The sequence below is a fragment of the Arachis hypogaea genome, chromosome 19 (genome assembly GCF_003086295.3).
Source record: "Arachis hypogaea cultivar Tifrunner chromosome 19, arahy.Tifrunner.gnm2.J5K5, whole genome shotgun sequence".
In the NCBI taxonomy this organism is placed as follows: domain Eukaryota; kingdom Viridiplantae; phylum Streptophyta; class Magnoliopsida; order Fabales; family Fabaceae; genus Arachis; species Arachis hypogaea.
In genome coordinates, this window is record NC_092054.1 from 154,796,568 (window position 1) to 154,819,164 (window position 22,597).

A 22,597-nucleotide genomic window follows, 5' to 3' on the forward strand; every position below is an offset into this window, starting at 1 on the left:
AGATTAGGCATTTTTGCTTTAATTTCATTTAACTTATTTCTTTTAAAATATATATATATTTTGATTTATTTTATTTAAAATTTTTTTCGCTTAATTTCTGAAATTAAGTTTAGTGTCCCCTTAATTGTTTATTCTTCCTAGTTATTTTACTTATTGAGTTTTAATTTTATATTCCTTTTTGTTTATTAGTTATTTTATTTTCTTAATTATTCAGTTTATTTTCGTTTTTTTTATATTTTATTTTATTTTTTTTATTTTTATTTTTCTTTATGTTCTTTCTTTTTTACTTGCCTGTTTACCACATGGTGCGTTTAATTCTGTTTGATATTTTGTGCTAAGGAAAAATAATAGAAAGAGATCACATGTGTTACTACTCACACCCAATGAGTGATTCATATTATTGTGGATGGATCGGAGGAACTACCCGAATTTTGGTTGGCAAAGTCAAAACCAAAAAAACTTCAGTGCTCCATGTTCCAACTATCAAGAACCATCATCTCCATATTCATACCAAGAACCACCACCTCTCTATCCATATCAAGAACCATCATCTTTCTACTCATATCAAGAGCCACTATCTCCCTACTCATACCAAGAACCATCCTCCTCTTTTTATTCATATCAAGAGCCACCATCTCCTTATTTATATCAAGAACCATCAGCTTTTGAACATCTCATGAAAGAATGCATACATGATATGAGGATGAGTGTAAAAAATAAAGATAAATATGTGGAGTTGATTATCAAGCCCCAGGAAGAGGAACAAACAAACTCCTTCCCAAGAGATACAATGCAAGATCCTATGAAAGAAAGTGAGGAAACCAATCAAATGAGTTCATACTCCAATGAATTAGAGAACTCTCCATCCTCATATATGGAAGAAGAGGAATATGCACAAACAAAGAAAAAAGATGCACAAACAAAGGAGGTTGTAAGGAATGAAAACAATCATGAGAATCTACATTCCAATGAAGCAGAGAGTGGCATAGAGAGTGAATTTATTGAACCACCAATTCAAGAAGTTCTTGATAAAGGATACACTCCAACCATCACACAACACCCAAATTTTGAAATTAAAGAAGTGAAGGCAAACAAGGAAAGCACTAAAAAGGGGATTGTGACAAAAAAACAGAAGAAAATATCCATGAAAAAGAGAAGGTCAGCAAAAAACAATCCAACCTCTACCCTAACAAACAAGGTAAATCAAGCTAATCACAATAAAAGAGAGCTTGTTAGAAGGAATTTATATCAGGAGGAACTAATTTTCTCCTCTACTTCCTTGGAGTCATTTCTTTTAACTAACTGAAAGAAGAGGAAGAAAAAACAACAATCAACCGTCAAACTAATAATGTTAAAGAAGCGCTTGTCAGGAGGCAATCCGATGTTTTCGTATCCTTAAGTTTGATTTTTTTACTTTAATGTTTTTTATTTGTTTATTTAGTTTTGTTTGAATTTCTACTATTTTTCCTTTGTTTTATGTGTATTTTGATCATACAAAGTGATTAGAATAGGAACATGTGCATTAAAATAGAGTTTCGGACACCTTGGAGGAAGATGTTACAGACAGGGTGTCGCCTAACTTCACTTTCTGAAGTTAGGCGCCAATGATACATGCGTTTTGGTGTTGTTCCCTGGAGAGGTGGCCTTGAAGTTAGGCGCCAGTCATGCGTACCAATTAAAGTTTGTTGCTGGATGGGTGTTAGGCGCCAGAAAAGGAGAACATACATAAAGTTAGCGCCAAATAGGACTCACAAGCAAAGTTAGGCGCTGGAATCACCTTTCACTCCAAGTTAGGCGCCAACTTGCTTTTATTAGCTAATTCCAAACCAAATCAATATAAATCCTGCACCAAATCAAATGATTCGGCCCCACTATGTGTCAACTTCATCCATCTTCACCCTGGAGGAAGATGGTGCGGACAAGGTGGCGCCTAACTTTACTTTCTGAAGTTAGGCGCCAATGATGCATGCGTTTTGGTGTTGTTCCCCGGAGGGGTGGTGCCTAACTTCACTTCTTGAAGTTAGGCACTAGTCATGCGTACCAATTAAAGTTTATTTTTGGATGGGTGTTAGGCACCAGAAGAGGAGAACACACATAAAGTTAGGCACCAAGTGGGACTCACAAGCGAAGTTAGGCGCTGAAATCACCTTTCACTCCATGTTAGGCACCACCATCTTTAAATTAGGTGCCAACTTGCTTTTATTAACTAATTCCAAACCAAATTAATATAAATCCTGCACCAAATCAAATAATTCCGTCCCACTATGTGTCATCTTCACCCATCAATTTTCCCATCAATTCCTTTCCTTTTCTCCTTTCCTATTTATTCCCTATTTCCCTTCCATGCTTATATATGTCATCCCTATACCCCCTACTATATATATAACCCCCTCTCCTTAACCCCCTTATATATATATATATATATATATATATATATATATATATATCCACCTTCCTTCCCCCTTTGAAGTTAGGCACCAGTCATGCATATCAATTAAAGTTTATTGCTGGATGGGTGTTAGGTGCCAGAAGAGGAGAACACACATAAAGTTAGGCACCAAGTGAAACTCACAAGCAAAGTTAGGCATTGGAATCACCTTTCACTCCATGTTAGGCGCCACCATCTTTAAATTAGGCGCCAACTTATTTTTATTAACTAATTCCAAACCAAATCAATATAAATCCTGCACTAAATCAAACGATTCCGTCCTACTATGTGTCATCTTCACCCATCAATTCCTTTCTTTTTCTCCTTTCCTATTTATTCCCTATTTCCCTTCCATGCTTATATATGTCATCTCCATACCCCCTACTATTTATCCCCTCCCTCCCTCCCTCCCCTCCTTCCCCCTTGAAGTTAGGCACCAGTCATGCGTACCAATTAAAGTTTATTGCTGGATGGGTGTTAGGCGCCAGGAGAGGAGAACACACATAAAATTAGGCACCAAGTGAAACTCACAAATAAAGTTAGGCACTGGAATCATCTTTCACTCCATGTTAGGCGCCACCATCTTTAAATTAGGCGCCAACTTATTTTTATTAACTAATTCCAAACCAAATCAATATAAATCCTGCACCAAATCAAATGATTCCGTCCCACTATGTGTCATCTTCATCCATCAATTTTTTTCCTTTTCCCCTTTCCTATTTATTCCCTATTTCCCTTACATGTTTATATATGTGATTCTCATACCCCTACTATATATATATAAACCCCCACCCCCTTAGCCCCCTTATATATATATATATCTTCCCCCCTCCCCCCTTTCCTAACCGTGATCTACCTCCTCCTTTAAAACAGAAAAAAACAAAAGGATGATGGATAAGGATAAGGATGAGACAAAATCCTAAATAGTTATCTAAAGAGGAGTGTTGTGACCAAGGTAGAGAAAATCGAGATTTTACGTGAAATCGAAAAAATAAATAAAAAACGTAAAACGTAAAATCTTAACAAGATTTAAATCGTAAAATCCTCAGACTTAGTACAAATTTCGTAAAATCGATAAACTCATTTAAAATCGTAATATCGGAAGATTTTAAGAGTTAAATCGAGATTCTAGCTACTATGGTTGTGACCAAGATAGATAAGGATAATGAATGTTCATTTATGGATGACATATTTTCCTTATTTTAAAAGAAATAAATTCTTAGATAAAGCAAACTTAATAAAATTTGAAACGTAAGTTTTGTGTGCCTATAAATACATATACCGAAACAAAGGGATTACACACATAATCAATAAAAATACCTTTCTCTCTTTTTATTCTCTACTAATAGTTTTCCTCTTTCTTTTGTTATTACTTATAAATATATGAATAATTTTTATCAAACTAATTATATTAATACTAGAATCTTCTATTTATATATTTTTATTTTATATTTAGTATATCTTTTATTTCTTTTACAACATCTAGAACATAATTTTCTGAGTGAAAAATTGAATGCAAATCCAAGGAGCCATGAAGATCGAAGAGCGTAATATGAATATGGGGTGTTGGTTTAACACGCGTTCACGTAGGGCTTTACTTGGCCGACACAGCACATAAATTGGATCATTGGCACAGAAATTGAATCTTCTCAAATTTTTTTCTCATTTGAGAAAATAAGATATGATTTTTTATTATATATTTTATAAGTATAACCAAAAAAATAGAGAAAAAGCATAAAAGGATTACATATTATTTGGCCAACATTGCACAGAAATTAGATTTTTTTCAATTTTTTTTTACTTAAAAAGATAAAATATAATTTCTCATCATACATTTTATAGATGCAACAAAAAAAAATATTAAAGAAATTAAAAAATTAAAGATCACACACTTTAGTAATTTACACCTTAAAAAAAATGAAAAAGACCCATTTTAGAGTGTACATCACTCTAGTACCTTTTCGCTCAAAACCATTTCTGAATTTTCATCATTTCAAAAGAATGGTTTGAGCAGAACTAAGATGCTCTGCACAGGGGCGCCATGTGTAATATCATGCAAAGAACACGAGACATACCCCTTTAATCATTCATGCATTGTCCTTCTTTTTATTACATCTAAGACTAAAAATATACTGATTTTGATCCTTACCAAGTGGCGTTTTAACCGATACCATTTTTATTATTTCCCGACATGTTATCCATAAATCCATGAACTTTTTTTTAAAAATAAATAAATTGTACACTTCAAGACTGGCATAAAGCAGTTCAAAAGAGCTGAATATTTCATAAATAACTGAATCTAGTAATAGACGGATGTTCATAGAGTCTGAATCCAGTGTTATTAATTTCTTCAAAATCAAATGAATTTGAAGAATGTGAAAGAGTTGCACCAATCATAGCAATAGGTTCAATTGAGAAAAGAACAAATTGCACCTGTTTTTCTTTCTTTTCCTTTCTTTAGGAAATAGTCTTCTTTCTTTAACCAAAGAAGCTATGCAATTTTGGAAAAGTTTAGTTTGAAATGAATACTAGTTGCGTAACTTGGCTCCAAGAATAGAAGGAGCTTCACCTCTTGCCTGCTTCACATAGGCAACATATTCACTGTAGTGCATTGTAAATAAGGTACTTTGGTATTTGGTCAGCTGTAAACGCTTCCTGAGTGACTCTGTGATTGCACCATTGTAGCCGGCTTTGCGTATCAAGGAATCGATGGCCTCTAATTTAGTCCAACCTGAATCAAATCAAAGGTTTTGTTAATCAATTGTGTTCACTAAAAAGGAAAATAGCAAATGTAGCTACGTAATCTGAAGTTGGACAATTAAGTGAAAGTGCTTTCCATAATATTTATAGTTAGCCTGAGATTTTTGTTTAATTCTGGAGTGCAGACAGAAATATGGCATTATTGCTTTGAAACACTAACAAACTACAACCAAAGGGAAATGCAAAATTTATTCTCCTTGAGCTTTCACCATGTCAGTTAAAGTTATGTAGGTAAATAAAGATAGTGTTTTCTTTTTTGGGGGGAATAATTTCTCTGCAATTTTTGTTTGGATTGAGCATGCCCTTTTACTTTGGAACAGTTTTTGATGATTAGGTAAGAATTCCCACAAAAAAAAAAAAAAAGAAAAAGAAAATACTGTTTTAGTATTCAAACAAAATACTTAATGACAACTCCCACATGGCCACATATAAATTAATGCTTGTAGGCAAAGGTTACCTTCATGGGCAGCCACTTCAGGCAGGTATGTGGCACTTCGCCTTGTGTTGTAGTCAGGATCAGTAAATTCAATAATTATACCATGTGTCCCTACCTGCAAAGGCAAACCAGTAGAATCTGAATGTGCAAAGAATTCCAACTTCCAAATGATTGCCAGGTATTAAAACTGAATAAATGGGAGATGTGGTGTCCTTAGAACAAAAAGAGTGTGATCAATTCTGCTTTTGTAGTTCAGTTGGAAGTGATTCAGTTAAAATTGATCTTGGAGTAAATCAGTTTATGTTTGGTACTTCATCTAAAACTGATTTTGACAGAGTAAAACTCAGAATCATTTTTTGCCTCCAAAATCAACCTTGTGGGTTGGGGCACCCCCCCCCCCCCACTACATAGTTATATAACACTGTACGACCATTACACCCCAGAAACCAAAATAGCCAAATCAAGCACATACCTCCCAATCAAGGTAGTCGTTAGCATTTTCATAATCAGTAAGAATAGATACTGTACACTCCAAAGTAGGAAGCTCTTTTGCCTGTATGGGTGGAAATCTGCGGTCTCTGAGAGCGCTGCAAGAAATTTTAGAAGCAAACACATAAGAATTATCATGAATTTGAGGCCAATAAAGTTTTAAGTATAAATATATGGATGTGAATCAAATCAAAGAGAAAGGAAAATTATAAGGACCTCATTACGTTACATTACTTTTACTAAACAAATCCTTATGCTTAAACTACCATGGGAGAAAGAAAAACACAGTAAATGCATGTATACCTATGACAGATTCACTCCTATTCATAACCAATTTATGTAAAATCATAGTTTGAAGCATAATCTTTCAAGTACTAATATGTTAACACACCTGTTGAGCGCATAATCTTTGAAGCCATTGATTAAGCCGCGTGCTTCTAGAGAACCAATACATCCCCGAAGTCGAGGCTCGCCGCCATTTACCACTTTCTTCCATGTAACAAATAATGGGCTGAAACAAAGTACACTCTCTTCAAACAGGTATATCATAGACTATTGCTCGAACATAAATGATAATCTCATGAGAGAGGCATATATTTCTTCTTAAAACTAACAAATCCAAGACCTAATTACAAGAGCATACAATGAAAACTACACTATAGTTGCTATTGGCGAACGGCACAATCCAAATCCAAATATTTATTAAACACAATGTTTAATTATACCAAACCAAAATTTTCTAATTGAATTTGATGTGTACAGTGCATAGTGCAACGCCCACCATAGCTAACTGTTGTGGGTAAGCAATAAGCAATAAAGCACGATTTATAACAACCATGGTGGAAAGCAAACCTTTCCTTCTCCACCCCGAATCCACATTTTTCCTTCAATCAAATAAACGTTAGCATCTGACCGGTCACAGCTATAATAATATCCTACTAACGGAAACCACTCAGAGAACAGGGTAAAATTCACACAGGGAATATGAAAATTAGTAAATTATCTAACTATGATTAACTTGTAAAAATCTAAACAATAAGCGATCAGAATAAAAACAAAATAAATGAAGTGTGAGCTCAACCTTGGAGTCGTTGCCACTTAAAAGAAACATGGAAATAACATAATTGAGAGAGAGAGAGAGAGAGAGAGAGAGAGAGAGATTACTGTTGACCCTCGTCAAAGGCAGGAGGAGGAGCATCGTGACTGTTGTAGTGAGCAACGAGGGTGTCAAAGCAGTACACAACCATCTCCTTGTTGGCGGACACCATTTTTGCGTGGGTTTCAAAGTTGCGAAAAGAATTATTAGGAACAGCTTTTCAGAATCGAAATTCTGAAAACGCTGCCGTTCGGATTCTTCCTTCTTCGGAAGCCGATAACAGACGCAGCAAAATAAATTGGGAGGCGAGACTTTTGGAGTCGTTGGACCCTACCTACCTGCCTAGCAACCCCTTTTTCTTTTTTTCTCTCTCTGTTGGGCTTCCTTGCAAGTAATGTGCACTTTCTACTTTTTACTATATTGCCCCTCTCGCTTTTCTCCATCTTCGAATATTTTTTAGTGGAGCAAGTTTCAATGTCACCTCACGTCCTCACCTCTAACTAACTTGAAGCCACTGATTTTCATTTCACTAGGCCTCGCATATTGTACTGTTATAGTAGTAGCTAGAAAGTAACAACTTCCGTGACTATTTCTCATGTTGCAAGATGTTTTTGGTGTGTATGCATTATTCGTCATCACCGATCATACAAGCCCAGACCAAGTAGGAGCTTTACCAGGCCTTCTTGGCCCAATCTAATCACTGAAGCATGCTGGCCTGCTTCTGTTTACTAAGCCCAATTTAGGGGATAGGTCAAATTTACTCTCAATGAGTTTATGTTAATAAGCATGAATAAGTCACGGTAACTGGAGTTCAGATCCGTAATTAGTTTTTGGTCTGTTGAATTGGAGTATACCATAATGAGAAACAAAAAAAAAAAGTTAAGTTTAACCAATTTGAGTTAGTTTACTAGTTTATTTAAGTAGATAAGAGATTTTGAATTTATCTTATACATATAATAATTTATTAACTAACAATAAATTTTTAAATAGAATTTTAATTTATAATAAATTAAAAATTAGAAAATATCATAAAAAAAATAATTCTCCATAAAAATGCTAGAGAAGCTACCTTATCGGGCACGTTTTTATCTAGTTCCTTTTTTTTTAAATTCAATTTCAATACCAAAAAAAAATCAAGTTGAGCTTGCAACATCAACAAACTCACATAATCAATATCTATAATCTATAATTCTATACTATATCGGTGCTGAGAATTGAGGTAATTTGTCATGTATTTTATTTCTTTCACATTTTTTTAGCTTGTTTTATATTTATCTTTCACACAATTTTACAAAATTATTAAAACTAGTGTATGTTTTCGTATCGCATGGGGTAAAACATAAAATTATATAAATTTTTTTATTAAAATTTAAATAAAAAATATCTATTATAATTATTATTATAAATATTTTACAACTTAAAAATATTAAAAATAGTTAATATTTATTTTAATTAATTTGAATTGGTTGAATGGTCATCTCATTTGTCCGCTTAAGTAAGTATTTAATTTGGAGTTCGAATCTCGTCTTATATGTATAACAATCCATTAGTTAGCGACAGACCCTTAATAAATTAAGCATCAATATGTGGTGGATTAGTTCTCGACTTGTCGAGTTAGGAAATCCGTAGAAAAAAAATTGTATTTGTCTTTAAAATAAAATAATTTTTCATTAATAGCAATACTTATGGACTTTTGTCTTTGTTAAAATTTATTTGGGAAAATTTTATTTGTTGGTATCATATTCATTCTTAAAGTCAAAATAATGTTATCAACATTGTTACTTGTTAAAACTTCACATTTTATGAAATGATTTTTAAATTTTCAAATTCATAAACTTATGTCATTACAAAAGTTATTAGATTGATTAATATTTTTTGATAACATGGTGTACCAAAACACCATCGTTGAGTGTTGAGTATTAGTTAGTGTAAAAAGAAACCAATAACAACTTTTGTTATTCAATATATAATTTATTCTATTGAAAAAGAAATTAATATTTTCTAAACTTGTAAATACATTTTCTTCTAATTTCTTACACCATTTTATTTGACAATATTTACCAATAAAAATAATAAATGGCCATACTATCCTACAATACATATGATGTACAAAGTAATTTCTTATCTTGAAATGAATTCTCGTTAGTGAGATAAAATTTAAAATATTTTTATTTTCTTACTTAAATTTAAATTTAAATTTAGAATTGATTAACAACTTATCATTTTTAATTTCAATAAAAAAATTGGTTAGATGCAAAATATTCAACATTTAATAATTTCAATCATTTAAATTTTAATTACCAAAAATTATGTTAAACATTATTTATAAACTCAATAATCGATAATATATATATATATATATATATATATATATATATATATATATATTAGTACGTAAATAATAATATCCAATATATTGATTATTTATTCTTTTTGACAGAATTAATGTATAATCTATTGAGAATTGATTTATTATCCAAAATTTTTTTCATAAACTTTATAATATGTGATATTAGTGATCTTATTTTTTATTATTATTTAAAAAAATTTCATAATTTTTTAATTATATAATTAACTTAATTAATAACCTTTATTATTGTTTTTATACTAAAAAAATATTAATTTATACTATTTATATTTTTTATTATTAATAAATAAATAAGTATTTACACTATTATACTTATTGTTTTAGATGATGATTTAAGTTATTTATTTTGTATGTTAAATAATATTTTGTATGTTAAATTTATTAAATATTAAGATGAAAAAATTATTCAATAAATTATACAAATAGTCATTACTAAAAAAAATATATATATCATATATAATAATCCTTGATATATATAGTGTCATGTATATATTAAAATTATTTATTTTAATTATGTGAATAATTATTGTTACAAAATTATTAAAATTAAATGTAAACTCTTTAAGTTATAGTTTTTACGAATTTGTTTATTATTAAATTATTATTTTTTTGTATTTAATGTAGTTTAATTGAAGGCGTGTACCATTTTAAATCCTTACACATTGAATGCGACATATTTATTGATGGATAACGCAGAGCCCACAGGAAAGGGGAAAAAATGGGCGAGACTAGGCGAATTGACCGGGTCGAGTGAGGTCCGAGAATAGTGATGGATGAGTGAGTGAGTATAAAAGGCGAAGGTTGTAGAATGTAGATCCTTTGACTCACTCTCTCGCCCTAATCATCAAATCAGTAGTAATCAGCAGTAATCGTCATAACAAGGAAGGCACCGCCTCTTGCGTGTGTTGTATAATAATATTGGCAATGTCAATGAACATGAGATCGGTGCTTCTGACTCGGGGATTCGTGACTCGCTTCATGGACTCAACATCTCGCGGTGCTTTCTCTCGTTTCTACAGCGACAAAGGTAGGGTTCTCAGCGAAGAGGAGCAGGCCAAAGAGAACGTCTACATCCAGGTACTTTCCCTTTCCGCCCTTTCCCCTTCTCCTTATTCGAAGCCCCGTTCCGATCATTTGTTTTCTGCAGAAATGGGAGAGAGAGAGGTTGGAGAAACAGAAGCAGCAAGCTGAGAAGGAAAAGGCTGAGAAGGACAAAAACGCTTCTGACAAGGTATTTGATTTTTATTCTTCTCATCGGTGTTTTAGGGATTCGATTTCGCTACTCTAATGTCTAAACATCTACTCTTTAGATATTTTTCATGTGTCATCATATGATTCTGAACATTTGATTTTGTTATCAACCCTGTGTTTGACTCGAGCCGGATGTGTGTTTTCACGATAGGATAAATTTCTTCTCACTGAATTTATAATTTAGGGTTTACAACTATTAATTAAGACATTGGCCTCTGGGGAACGTTTTAGATCTTAGAATTAAATTCAAGCATTGTATGGTTTGCATTCCAATCTTGAATCTTCGGTAGAAAAATTCAATCACTGTTGGTATATTTAAACTAAGCTTATCAATAAACTATAAGCCTAATGCTTCATGAATTACAAGGTTAATTGCAAAAAGTTGATAAGCACTGTATCTAGTCAAGACACCAGAGAGTTCATGAAGCATCAATTCTATAAACATGCAAGCTCATGTCATGTAATTGTGTCTTTAAATAGGTAAGCTTATGTATGCTATTCTCCTAGTGAATTTGCAATGAGAATGTGAGTAATGTTAAGAGCCTTCATTTCCTCTCTATTTTAGAGAGTATAATAGAGAGGATATATATATATTGTTGTGATTTTGTTTCTCTTCTGCTTAGTGTATGTTGTTTTATTATTGTTGAAAAGTCATATTGAGATTATGTTGAGTTATTTTTGTGAGTAAGTATCCTTGGGCAAATTAATTGTGAGTTTAATCTTACAATGGTGCTCCCCTTTTGTAGCATAGTAGTTGAAAGCTGCATTATGATTTCAGGGTTACTTAACTTCTCTTTCTCAAATCAAATTGCATCAGACACTACCGAACTTTAGCACAAGTTTATTCTATCTTTTACACAAGGAAATGGTGAAATAGCCTGCTTATTAACTTCAAACTTTCTATGTTATTATCTCTCTATGCTACATATCACCATATCAAGTACATCTATCAACTCAATCAACATTCCAATTAATTAAAATAATGTTCCCTTGAAGGACATCATCGGTTCTTCCATTTCATATGGGTGCTAAATTTTGATTAGTTCTGATGCCAATCTCTATTAGATTGGTTGTTTGTATTCTTCAGCTTTTTTGGACATTTCCAAATGGGCACTTGCAGGTGCCAGTCATGTGCATCACTGTGTGGATGTGTTGTGTGGTAATCCTGATGTATTTTTGGTTCTTCTATTAAGTTGATGTCCTGAATTTAGTTGATATTTAGATGTTCTTTGAATTGAAGTTTTTATTGCCTTTATTTTGCTCCAAGTAGGTGGCAGTGATATTTTCCTGGTGGCCATATGTGTCTTTATTCCACAGCAGTTTAACACTATTCTAGAGAAATTTAACTGCTAATCTTTTGCTATCCGTTAATTCTTTCCCACAATCCTAACACAACTTTGTTTTTTCTTCTCTGTAGAAACCTGAAGGATCTCACAAGGGATGAGTTTGTCTGTCATGCTTGCTATCAAGGTCACTAGTAGTGGAAAATAATCAATGGAAAATAAAAACATTGACTCTAAGTGGACTTTGGTCTTTGTATAGATTGTGTTTCGTCTTTGTTTGTATGTTGAAAAATGTAACCATGCTGTCTCGTCCATCAAGCTTCACGAAGTTCGTTATGATATGATCCTCCTCTTATTTGCTACGCGTTTGTTGGATGTGAATGCCATTCTAAATTTCTGATCAGTATGTGGAAATTGTGAAATATTCAGTTACACTTTCGGTGTTATAACTGTGTTGGGAGTGAGTAGACCAGTTGAATAGATGAAAGCTTCATGTTTGAAGAATAGGATGATGCTTAGGAGGATCGAACAGCGCAGACTTGCTTTTGTTTGGTTGTAGTGTTAGGATTGAAGGCGCAGACTTGCTTTTGTTTGGTTGTAGTGTTAGGATTGAAGATGGTGAGTCGGTGAGATTTGATTTCAAAACGGTTTATGTGATCCTCTATAATATTATTCACAAGGTGGTGGTTCGGTCAAATTTCGTTCTTGGATTAGCATGGTTTTAAATTAGGGAGTGAAAGGGGAAGAAAATAGATTAGGAAGGAATTAATAAGATTAGAGAGAAATAAGTAAATGATTTATTAGATCAGAGAAAAATAAGAAATGGGATAATATGATGGTGGAATGCTAAAGAGGAAAAGAATATCAATTGTCAATTATTAATTATTGTTTGATTGATGCTATCGTCATTATTATTTTATTTATAGTAAATTTTACTATTAATTAGAATTATCTAGTTGGATTATTAGGTCTATTTTTACTCCTTGAAGGAAGCTAATGTAACCCAAGTATGAAATGTAGGAAGTAAAACTGAACAAGATTACTTGGCATGCAAGATTATCCCAACGTGTGGCAAATCCCATTAGCCCAACGTGTAGCAAATCCCATTGTAAGCTTCCACCTTTTGGTGGTGTTGGTGGTTCTGGCGGTGGTGCTAACCATTCTTTTTTGTCTGTGGAATTTTACCGTAATTACCCAAATCAGTCTCTGGGACATTTTAGTTCCAAGGAAAATTAATACACAGACTAATCCCCAAGATTTTATTCCAGACAAATCAGTTCCCAATTCATTTTCCGGCAGAATAATTACCCAGATCAGTCTCCAAAGATTTTAAAAACGGACATTTTAGTCTCCAAGAAAAACTAATGTACAAATCAATTCCCAACGTTTCTCTCTATTAGACATAATAGTCCCCTATCCAAAAATGAAATAAAATAAAATTATTATATATATATATATATAAGAATTTAATGAATAAATTTATCATTATTTTTGTCCAAAAAATACAAAAAATATAGTACAATATTATTGTGCAATTAATAATAATTATTTTATTTTTAGACGGGGGACTATTATTTCTAACAGAAAGAAACGTTGGGGATTGATTTGTACATTAGTTTTTCTTGGGACTAAAATGTCCATTTTTTAAATATTTGGGGATTGATCTGGGTAATTACTCTGCCGGAAAATGAACTGGGGACTAATTTGTCTGCCGGAGTAAAACCTTGGGGATTAATTTGTGTATTAATTTTTTTTGGGACTAAAATGTCCAATTCTAAAATCTTCAGGGACTGATTTGGGTAATTACTCTTAGTTATTTTATGAATTCATTCAAATTATATTTTGTCTTTGAAGTCTTTTTTTTTGTTGCTCATAGTATTTTTTAACTCAATAGGTCAATGACTGATTCGTTGCGGATTTGAGTTCTATTTAACGGTCTGTTACTAGTTAATGGGTTGCTGCATGCACAAGTCGGAATTCGAATTTTCGACACTTCTTAAGCGGATAAGTGAGCTAATCACTCGACCAATCCAAGTTGGTTATCCTTGAAGCTTGTTATAAGTTTTAAAAATATTTCTAAGTTTTATTTTGTTTTAATTTTGTCCTAGAAATTTTTTATTTGTATTAAATATTTATTTCATGGCTAATTTTTTCAAAAAAATTTAAACCAATTTAGTGATAATTTTACAAGAACAACTATCAAGACAAGCAAATTGGAAATTGTTGTCATGTATTGTTATTGGATTAGTTCTAAATTTTTTAGAAATTTAACTATTAGAAATATATTTGTTGAAAATTAAATTTTTTTAGAATAGACAACAACAATAACAACAAAACATTGTCCCACTAGGTGGGTCGGCTACATGAATCAAACGACGCCATTGAGCTTTGTCATTTACCATGTCTACAGAGAGACCATTAATATGTAGATCTCGTTTGACAATCTCATGGATGGTCTTCTTAGGTCTTCCTCTGCCTTTCATTCCTTGTCCATCTTCCATCTCATCCACCATCCTGACTGGGTGTTCTGTCGGTCTTCTTCTCACATGTCCAAACCATCTGAGACGTAATTCTACCATCTTTTCCACAATGGCTGCTACTCCAACTCTCTCCCTTATATCTTTGTTCCTTATTTTATCCAATCGTGTATGACTACTCATCCATCTCAACATCTTCATCTCTGTCACACTTAGCTTATGTTTGTGCTGTCCTTTAGCTGCCCAACACTCTGTACCATAAAGTATAGCCGGTCTTATAGCAGTGCGATAGAATTTACCTTTAAGTTTTAAAGGCACTTTTTTGTCACATATAAAACCAAATGCATTCCGTCATTTTGACCAACCTGCTTGAATCCTATGATTTACATCCTGTTTAATCTCTTCATTATCTTGTATGATGCACCAAAAATACTTAAAACTTTTAACTTTTTGTAGGGTGTTTTCTCCAATCTTCACCTCTATATTATGGCTCTTCTCAAACCGAACTTACATTCCATATATTCTGTCTTGCTACGGCTTATGCGCAGACCATACACTTCTAGAGCTTCTCTCCATAAGTTCAACTTCTTATTTAGGTCGTCCCTTAACTCTCCTATAAGGACGATATTATCGGCAAAAAAACATGCACCATGGCGCAGCCTCTTGAATGTGCTCTGTGAGTACTTTCAAGACTAATGTGAAAATGTATAGACTTAACGATAATCCCTGGTGTAATCCTATACCAATGAAAAATTCATCTGTCACACCACATTGAGTCTTCACACTAGTTGTGCCCCATCATACATGTCTTTAATTGCACGAATATATGCGATCCTTACTCTCTTCTTTTCTAAAACCTTCCATAAGACATCCCTTGACACCATATCATACGCTTTTTTCAAATCAATAAACCATATATAGATAATTTTTATTACTACGATACCTCTCCATCATCCTTCTTAGCAGGTATATCGCTTTGATGATGGATCTGCCTAGCATAAATCCAAATTGGTTCTCTATTACTTGTGTCTCTTTTTTCAACCTCCGTTCTATCACCATTTCCCATAACTTCATGGTATGGCTTATGAGCTTGATCCCTATATAGTTTTCGCAACTTTGTATATACCCCTTATTCTTGTAGATAGGTATCAAGGTGCTCTTTCTCCACTCATCAGATATCTTCTTCGACCTTAAAATCTCATTAAAAAGTTTGGTTAACTAATTGATACCTTTTCCTCCAAGGCCCTTCCAAACCTCAATCGGGATATTATCAGGTTCTATTACCCTGTCATTTTTCATCTGCTTTAGAACCTCTTTTACCTCGAAGTCTCAAATCTTTCGATAGTAGTCAAAGTTTTGATCTTCTTCCCTTGTGCATAACCGACCAAGGTTCCGAAGAGTCTTATGTACTTCATTAAATAACTCGTAGAAGTAGTTCTTCCACCTTTCATTAATCTTCTCTTCTTGAGCCAGCACCTCTCCATCCTTATGCTTTATGCACTTAACCTGATCTAAATATCTCGTTCTTCTTTCGCGGCTCTTTGCGATTCTATATATACATTTTTTTCTTTATTTCGTGTCCAAAGACTGGTAGAGATGCTCCAATTCTTTCTTCACTTAGAGCCATTTTTGTCTCTTTCTTAGCCGCTTTATATTTTTCCCAATTATATGGATTGCGACATAAAGACCACTCTTTAAAGCACTCCCTTTTTATCTTTATTTTTTCTTGTATACTCGCATTCCACCACCAAGACTCCTTGTCTCTTGGTCCTATCCCTTTAGATTCAGCAAAACTTTCTTTTGCTGTTCTTCTAATAACTTCTGCCATCTCCCTCCACATCTCTTCTATGCTTCTATTTCCATCTCACTTTGCCTCTTCTCCTACCCCTCTTACGAAGCTTCTTTGTTCTTCACCTTTCATCCACCACCACCTCGTCCTTGGGTTCTTCTTATGATGTCTTTCCTTCAATTTTTGGTCGACACGAAAATCCATGACGATCATCCTATGTTGTGTTGTTAAACTCTCTCTTTGGATAATTTTACAATTAATGCAAAATTTCCAGTCGACTCTCTTCAACAAGAAGAAGTCGATTTGAGAGCTTGTCATGCCACTCTTATAGGTTATAAGATGTTCGTCTCTCTTTCTAAAACATGTATTTGCGATGAGAAGGTCAAAGGTTGAGGAAAAGTCCAAAATAGTTTTACCCTCGACATTAATCACCCCGAAACCATGGTCTCCGTGAATACTTTCATACCCAGTCACTTCTCTTCCATCATGGTCATTTAAATCTCCTCCTAAGAAAATCTTATTTCTCGAAGGTATGTCTTGGACCAAACTCTCTAGATCCTCCAAAAACCTTATTTTGTGTTGTTCGTCCGAACCCACTTGCAATGCATAGGCGCTAATCACATGGAAATCACTTCCCTCCACCGCAAGTTTGATAGAGATATTCCGATCTCCCACCCTCTTGACATCCACTACGTCCTTCTTCCACTGCTTATCCACAATAATACCAACCCCATTCCTATTCTTCACCTTTTCTATATACCATTGTTTGAATCCGAAAGTATCCAACTCTCTAACCTTCGCACCAATCCATTTTATTTCTTGTAGGCACATAATGTTAATCTTCCTCCTTGTCATGGTATCCACCACCTCCATGGATTTTTCTGTTAGAGTGCCTATATTCCATGTTCCAAATCTCAACCTTCTGTCGCTCCGACCTTTACCTTTTACTTTGTGAACTAACTTATTTACCTTCATCCGTTCATGAAAACGCGAAAACCCTTGCTCATTTAACACAACATCCGGCAACGACCTAAGTTTAACACAAAAGTGTCTTTGATTCATGTCATAAAGATTTAACTATGTTTTTATATTAATTGTCGAAGACCTAACACAACTCTCTTCCTTTATCCGGATTTGAGATCGACTATGTACCACAAGTATAACATTATTTTAATTTAGAATAAAATTAAAATAAAATAAAATCTAAAAATATTTTTAAAATTTTTTACCGACTTTAAGAAAAAAAAAAATTTACCCCAATATTTGTCTGACACTACTGCCTCTACTTTCTAAACTAAATTTATGAGGAGGCTTTTATGTTCTGAGTTACCTGTGGGAAATTAAGGGTGTGTTTGTGAAACACGTTAGAGAGGATAAAAGTGCGTTTTAATGTTTTGAACATTATTTTTTTATGTTTGACAATTTTTTTCTCTGCATCCCAAAAGCTCGTTCACTAGAAGCAAAAAATTATAGCTTCTGCGTTTAGTCGTTTACTCAACGTATGTTTAGGTTTGTTGTTAGTTATTATTGGTTTTTCCATAATTTTTTCTAAATAAATATTGAGAATATTAAAACAATTGTTCTAATTTTTGTGCACTATTTACTATTTTAATTTTTTATAATATATATTATTGTTCCTATTAGAAATGATAAATTAAATAAAAAATTAATTATAAAAATAATAAAAATATAACTTGTAAAAAGTTAGAACCTAAACTAATAATAAAAATAAGATTATTAAGAGTACTTAAAAAGAGTACTAAAATATGTTATTTTATATATTATTTTTAATTTAATAAATAAATATTAATTTTTACTATAAAAAAATACTTAAAAAGTTGTCAATTTTTATATATTATTTTTAATTTCATAAATAATTATTAATTTTTATTATAATAATAAAAAATTATAATATACTAAAATAGAGTACTATAAAAAAATATTATATAAAAGATACTAAAAGATATAAAAAAATAATATTATAATTTAATATTATATTTTTTTTAGTAATTAATTAATTATTTATCTAGAAGTGATATTAACTAATATTATCCAAACAATATTTATTTTATTAAAATTAATTTTGGTAAAAAATTGTCAAAAATAAATCATGTTGTCACAAACTCACTTCTACCTAAAATCAATTATACAAAATCACTTCCATTCAAACTCCAATTTGACCAACCTAAATCCAAACATAGCAAATTAGTATGAAAAAAAAGCAAATTCAGTTGACTCTCATTGGACTTGGTTCTTTCTATGGATTATTCTTGTTTAGTTCTCGTTACTTCAATGATGATAATACTGCTAGGCTTGTTGCAGTGTGCATACGGCAAGCTTGATGAAGTTTGATCCTATGGAAATCTTTCATGTCTGTTGTCGTTGTCATTGTCAATGTCATTTTTAATTATTAATTTAAAACTATAAAGAAAACATAAATTGTTAACATATTTTCAAGGAGAGAACTAGAACAATATCTCAGCGGCAAACAATATAATAATAATTATTTATAAATAAAAAGTTATCAAATTTGGATAACTTCCCAAAAATGTTATTATCCCTAAGAACAAGCCAATATGCAAAATTCTGTATATGTTTTTTTATTTTCTTTCTTTCAAAATAAATGGCCCGTATTTGATTCTCTTTTAATTATGGATTTTCATACTTCTGTAGGAGAAATAGGATTAAGACCTTTGCCGTAATTTACAAAACCATGGGTAGTCTTCTCTTGTATTTTGGTCTGGGTACAATGGAATGAATGGTCTAGCATATACCATGGAAAAAAGAGATATCCGGCAACCTCAAAATCAGAAAAACTGTTGATGACATTATTAATTTATTATGATCATAAAATACTATATAACAACAACATCAACTAATAACTAACGATGATGAATCATGAATGCCTGGATCGGAGATTATACAGCAATAAGTTAATTGGACAAAAACAATCAAAGAAAGAATTTTCAATAAGTGTCTATTAGTTTTAACTAACCCCTTACTATATCTTCGGATTCACAAAGGAATTTAAACGGAATCTAAACTAATATATAAACACAATTAGCAATAATACTATCCTAATATGACACTGAACGATAACCTTTACAAATAAGAAGTTATGAATGAAAACCTAAAACTATATACAAAACAAGCAGCTTCTAACTAAAGCTATATTCAAAAGCCACCGTAGTTTGAATACCCAAACCCACCAGCACCCACATGATTGTGCGGATTAAAGTGCTGGTGCTGTTGGTGTTGCTGCATCTCTTGCTGTGGAGGAGCAACCCAATTCTGATCAACAGGCACAGGCACAGAGTTGCTATCCACCGTGGTTATATCATGGATGCTTGATCTCTTCCTCTCTTTCTTCCCCGAATTCTGGCGTAGAAAGTACTTTTGGGCATGGCTAGCTACTTGAGTAGGTGTTCTTGTAACAACCACATTCCTTGAAATGCTTCTCCAATCTCCCTTTCCAAATTTTTTTAGCCCAATCAAAAACAACCTAATCACAAACACAACAATAAATAAATAATAAGATAATACAAAATAATAATTAGAGAAGAATTAAAATAGGAATTTGTCACAAATAAAGGCGCCGCCACTAAAGTGCAGCTCAAAAATTACAATGAAGAATCAAAATAAAACAAAATCAATTTCCTTTTAATAGAGGGAAAAAGACAGAGTTTTTCGAGACCAAAACAAAACCAAAATTGGTTTGAATAATTTTATTACTCAATGATGAAGAAAAACAAACCTAAAACCCTAAATAAGAAAAAAGAAAAAAGCCGAGAATCAAATTCAAATAAAATTGCGAAAATACCTGTGTTCCTCTTCCGTCCAAGGAGTACCTTTCTTCCTCTCGTTGTCGCTATTCCTGGGTTTTGACCCGAACGAGATCTGATTAGCTGAGTCCCAAGAAGACAACCCTCCACCACCGCCGCCACTACCCGCCGAGTCATCCGAGTACCTCGGCACCTCGACTCGGCCCGAGTCGATTTCGTAGACGTCGCGGACCAAAGCCTCGTAGCGGTCCCTGACTTCGACGGCTGACTTGCCGGGAACCTGCTCGGCGATCTTATCCCAGCGGTCCGGTAAGTCCTCCGGCACGAAAAGCAAGGCTCTCTCGAAGACCTTATCCTGCTCCCTAGTCCAGTGATTCATCCGCACCTCCACCGCCTCAGTCCCCCACCGAGTGGCCACGGCGGTGGTCTCCTGAAACATACTCAGATTTGTCGTTTATTTTGAGTCAGAATTCAAAAAGAAGTCTGGCGTCGTTGTGATGTGTTGCGTGTTCCAACTGTTTGTTGTTTGTTTTCGCTGACTGTAGCGAGAAAATGAAAAAGAAAAAGGAAAATAATAAGAGAAACTCGCTGTCTTCGAGATTTCGCTTCTGTTTGATGGGGGTTTTAAGAAAACGCGCCTCTCATATTTATATAAACCTCTCACCAAATTAATTAAATTAGTTTTATTATATATTTGTAGCCTAATTAAATTTTAGGTTGGGTTAGGGAAAATCTGTTGTGGTGGGTGGGACCAACTCATACTCTTAAGGGATCTTCAATACCAACACGTTTTTGCCCTTATTTCCTTCTTTTTCTATTTTTGTGATTTTTTTTAATAAAAAATAATTAAGAATACCAACTCAATTTTTTTAGTTATTTTATTAATTTTTAAATAAATAAAATTTTGAATATTTTTATTTTAATATTTTAAAAATAATATATATTTAAATTCTTATTTATTTATCTATTAAGAGGATGATTAAATATATGAATTATAATTTTTAACAAACATTAAAAAAATTAAGATTTCAGCACATACTCTGTGCAATTTGAGAATTTCTCTGTTATAATTCTATTCGTACTCTAACGTACTCAGTTTGGTAAAATTTATATTTTTGAAAAATAATTTATAAAAATTAATTTTTAAAAGATAACTTTTTAAAAAATATAGTATTTATATTTAATAAATTAAATTAAAAATGACTTTTAATAAATACAAGTAGTAATAATTACGTTTAGTAAAATAGCTTTTAAAATTTAAAAATATTATAAAATACATAAATTTAAGTGTTAATTTAAAAATTAATTAATATATGAAGTTATATTAAACTTTTAAATTTTAAAAAACTCTGCCTTAGTTACTTTTAAAAGTATCGATCTTTTAAAGGCAGTAAATACAAGCACATAATATTTTTAATTTACCAAACACAAAATAAAGAGCTTGTGTTTTTAAAAACACCTTTTTAAAAAGTTTTACCAAATTACACCTCTAAAATTTCCAACTCAATCCTATTCTAACAAAGATAATTTTTTTCTAATTAACTATAATCTTAAATTCTTAATCATTTCGTATTTTATAAATACAATAATAAAATAAATAAAAAATAAATTTAAATTAAAACTAACAACAATAAAGTTATAACGAAATCCATGTTTATCGCAAATAATATAATATTCACAGTACCTGAATCATAGCTAATAATATTGCCCTAACTAATTGAATAACAATGTATATATAATGTTAAGACTTGAAATAATAAGATTTTTTATAAACTAAATTCAACTAAATTAAATAATAAAATTTAAAATAATTAATTATAATTAATTTTTATTGTGGTAAACTAATTTAATTAGATTTAGAATATAAAGACTGTTGGAAAGTATTTTACTATTTTTCTCTCTCTATTAGGTTCATGATGAACTTGTCTTTATGTTATTAGGCCCTTCACATAAGCAACATTGCATTCAAAATGCTTGTCACCTGAAATCCGTGTTTGAGGGCCCTATTCCTTTATTACAGATATGAACATAACATAAAAAAACAGCATGTGTGTTAGTAGTAACCGTTAATTAGTTTATTCCCGTTATTTGTGATTATCACAGTTGTCATGCTTTCCATGGTAGTTGTGTTCATGCAAGCAATTTGAGTTTTTGACTTCACTTGCATTCAGAATGAGACTGGTAGGAAACTTAATTGAACAGTCAATTGTCATCAACATTAGATTATAACACCTGTTGCAATTTCTAAATTTAACTTTTCTAACAAAAATGTTTTGTTAAAATAAAATAATCGCGCATAGGAAATATCCCCTTTTACTATGTTTTGGACGGTGTCATACAAATGTCCAACTAGCTAGCTATGTGAAGTTAATAAAAAAATTATGGAGTTATAATGTAAAAAATTAATTATTATTAAATTTAAAACTTCTATTATATAT

General features: G+C 32.2%; 3 protein-coding genes across 3 annotated transcripts; 1 reads left to right on the plus strand and 2 right to left on the minus strand.

Moving 5' to 3' along the window:
• Positions 1 to 4,679: 4,679 nt before the first annotated feature.
• On the minus strand, positions 4,680 to 7,737 carry LOC112776653 (uncharacterized protein At2g38710). The gene is made up of 5 exons (XM_025820882.3): positions 7,278 to 7,737; positions 6,505 to 6,624; positions 6,097 to 6,211; positions 5,646 to 5,739; positions 4,680 to 5,159 (listed from the first exon to the last, which is right to left on the minus strand). The coding sequence occupies exons 1-5, from the start codon at positions 7,379 to 7,381 to the stop codon at positions 4,957 to 4,959; spliced, it is 636 nt and encodes a 211-aa protein (XP_025676667.1). The 5' UTR covers positions 7,382 to 7,737; the 3' UTR covers positions 4,680 to 4,956.
• Positions 7,738 to 10,221: 2,484 nt separating this feature from the next.
• LOC112775789 (uncharacterized) lies at positions 10,222 to 12,473 on the plus strand. Its single transcript, XM_025819636.2, has 3 exons — positions 10,222 to 10,654; positions 10,725 to 10,808; positions 12,246 to 12,473. Exons 1-3 carry the CDS (start codon positions 10,502 to 10,504, stop codon positions 12,270 to 12,272), a joined length of 264 nt encoding a protein of 87 aa, XP_025675421.1. The 5' UTR covers positions 10,222 to 10,501; the 3' UTR covers positions 12,273 to 12,473.
• A 6,855-nt stretch (positions 12,474 to 19,328) lies between these two features.
• Positions 19,329 to 20,825, minus strand: LOC112777504 (transcription factor DIVARICATA). Its single transcript, XM_025821891.2, has 2 exons — positions 20,198 to 20,825; positions 19,329 to 19,879 (listed from the first exon to the last, which is right to left on the minus strand). The coding sequence occupies exons 1-2, from the start codon at positions 20,596 to 20,598 to the stop codon at positions 19,552 to 19,554; spliced, it is 729 nt and encodes a 242-aa protein (XP_025677676.1). The 5' UTR covers positions 20,599 to 20,825; the 3' UTR covers positions 19,329 to 19,551.
• Positions 20,826 to 22,597: the final 1,772 nt, after the last annotated feature.

Coding starts and splice junctions, on each gene's coding strand:
- LOC112776653 (XM_025820882.3), bottom strand. CDS start 7,381: ATGGTGTCCGCCAACAAGGAGATGGTTGTGTACTGCTTTGACACCCTC. Junction 5,740..6,096: donor ACGACTACCTTGATTGGGAG/GTATGTGCTTGA, acceptor TTGCCTTTGCAG/GTAGGGACACATGGTATAAT. Junction 5,160..5,645: donor TGAAGTGGCTGCCCATGAAG/GTAACCTTTGCC, acceptor GATTTGATTCAG/GTTGGACTAAATTAGAGGCC.
- LOC112777504 (XM_025821891.2), bottom strand. CDS start 20,598: ATGTTTCAGGAGACCACCGCCGTGGCCACTCGGTGGGGGACTGAGGCG. Junction 19,880..20,197: donor TGGACGGAAGAGGAACACAG/GTATTTTCGCAA, acceptor GTTTGTGATTAG/GTTGTTTTTGATTGGGCTAA.
- LOC112775789 (XM_025819636.2), top strand. CDS start 10,502: ATGTCAATGAACATGAGATCGGTGCTTCTGACTCGGGGATTCGTGACT. Junction 10,655..10,724: donor AAGAGAACGTCTACATCCAG/GTACTTTCCCTT, acceptor TGTTTTCTGCAG/AAATGGGAGAGAGAGAGGTT. Junction 10,809..12,245: donor ACAAAAACGCTTCTGACAAG/GTATTTGATTTT, acceptor TCTTCTCTGTAG/AAACCTGAAGGATCTCACAA.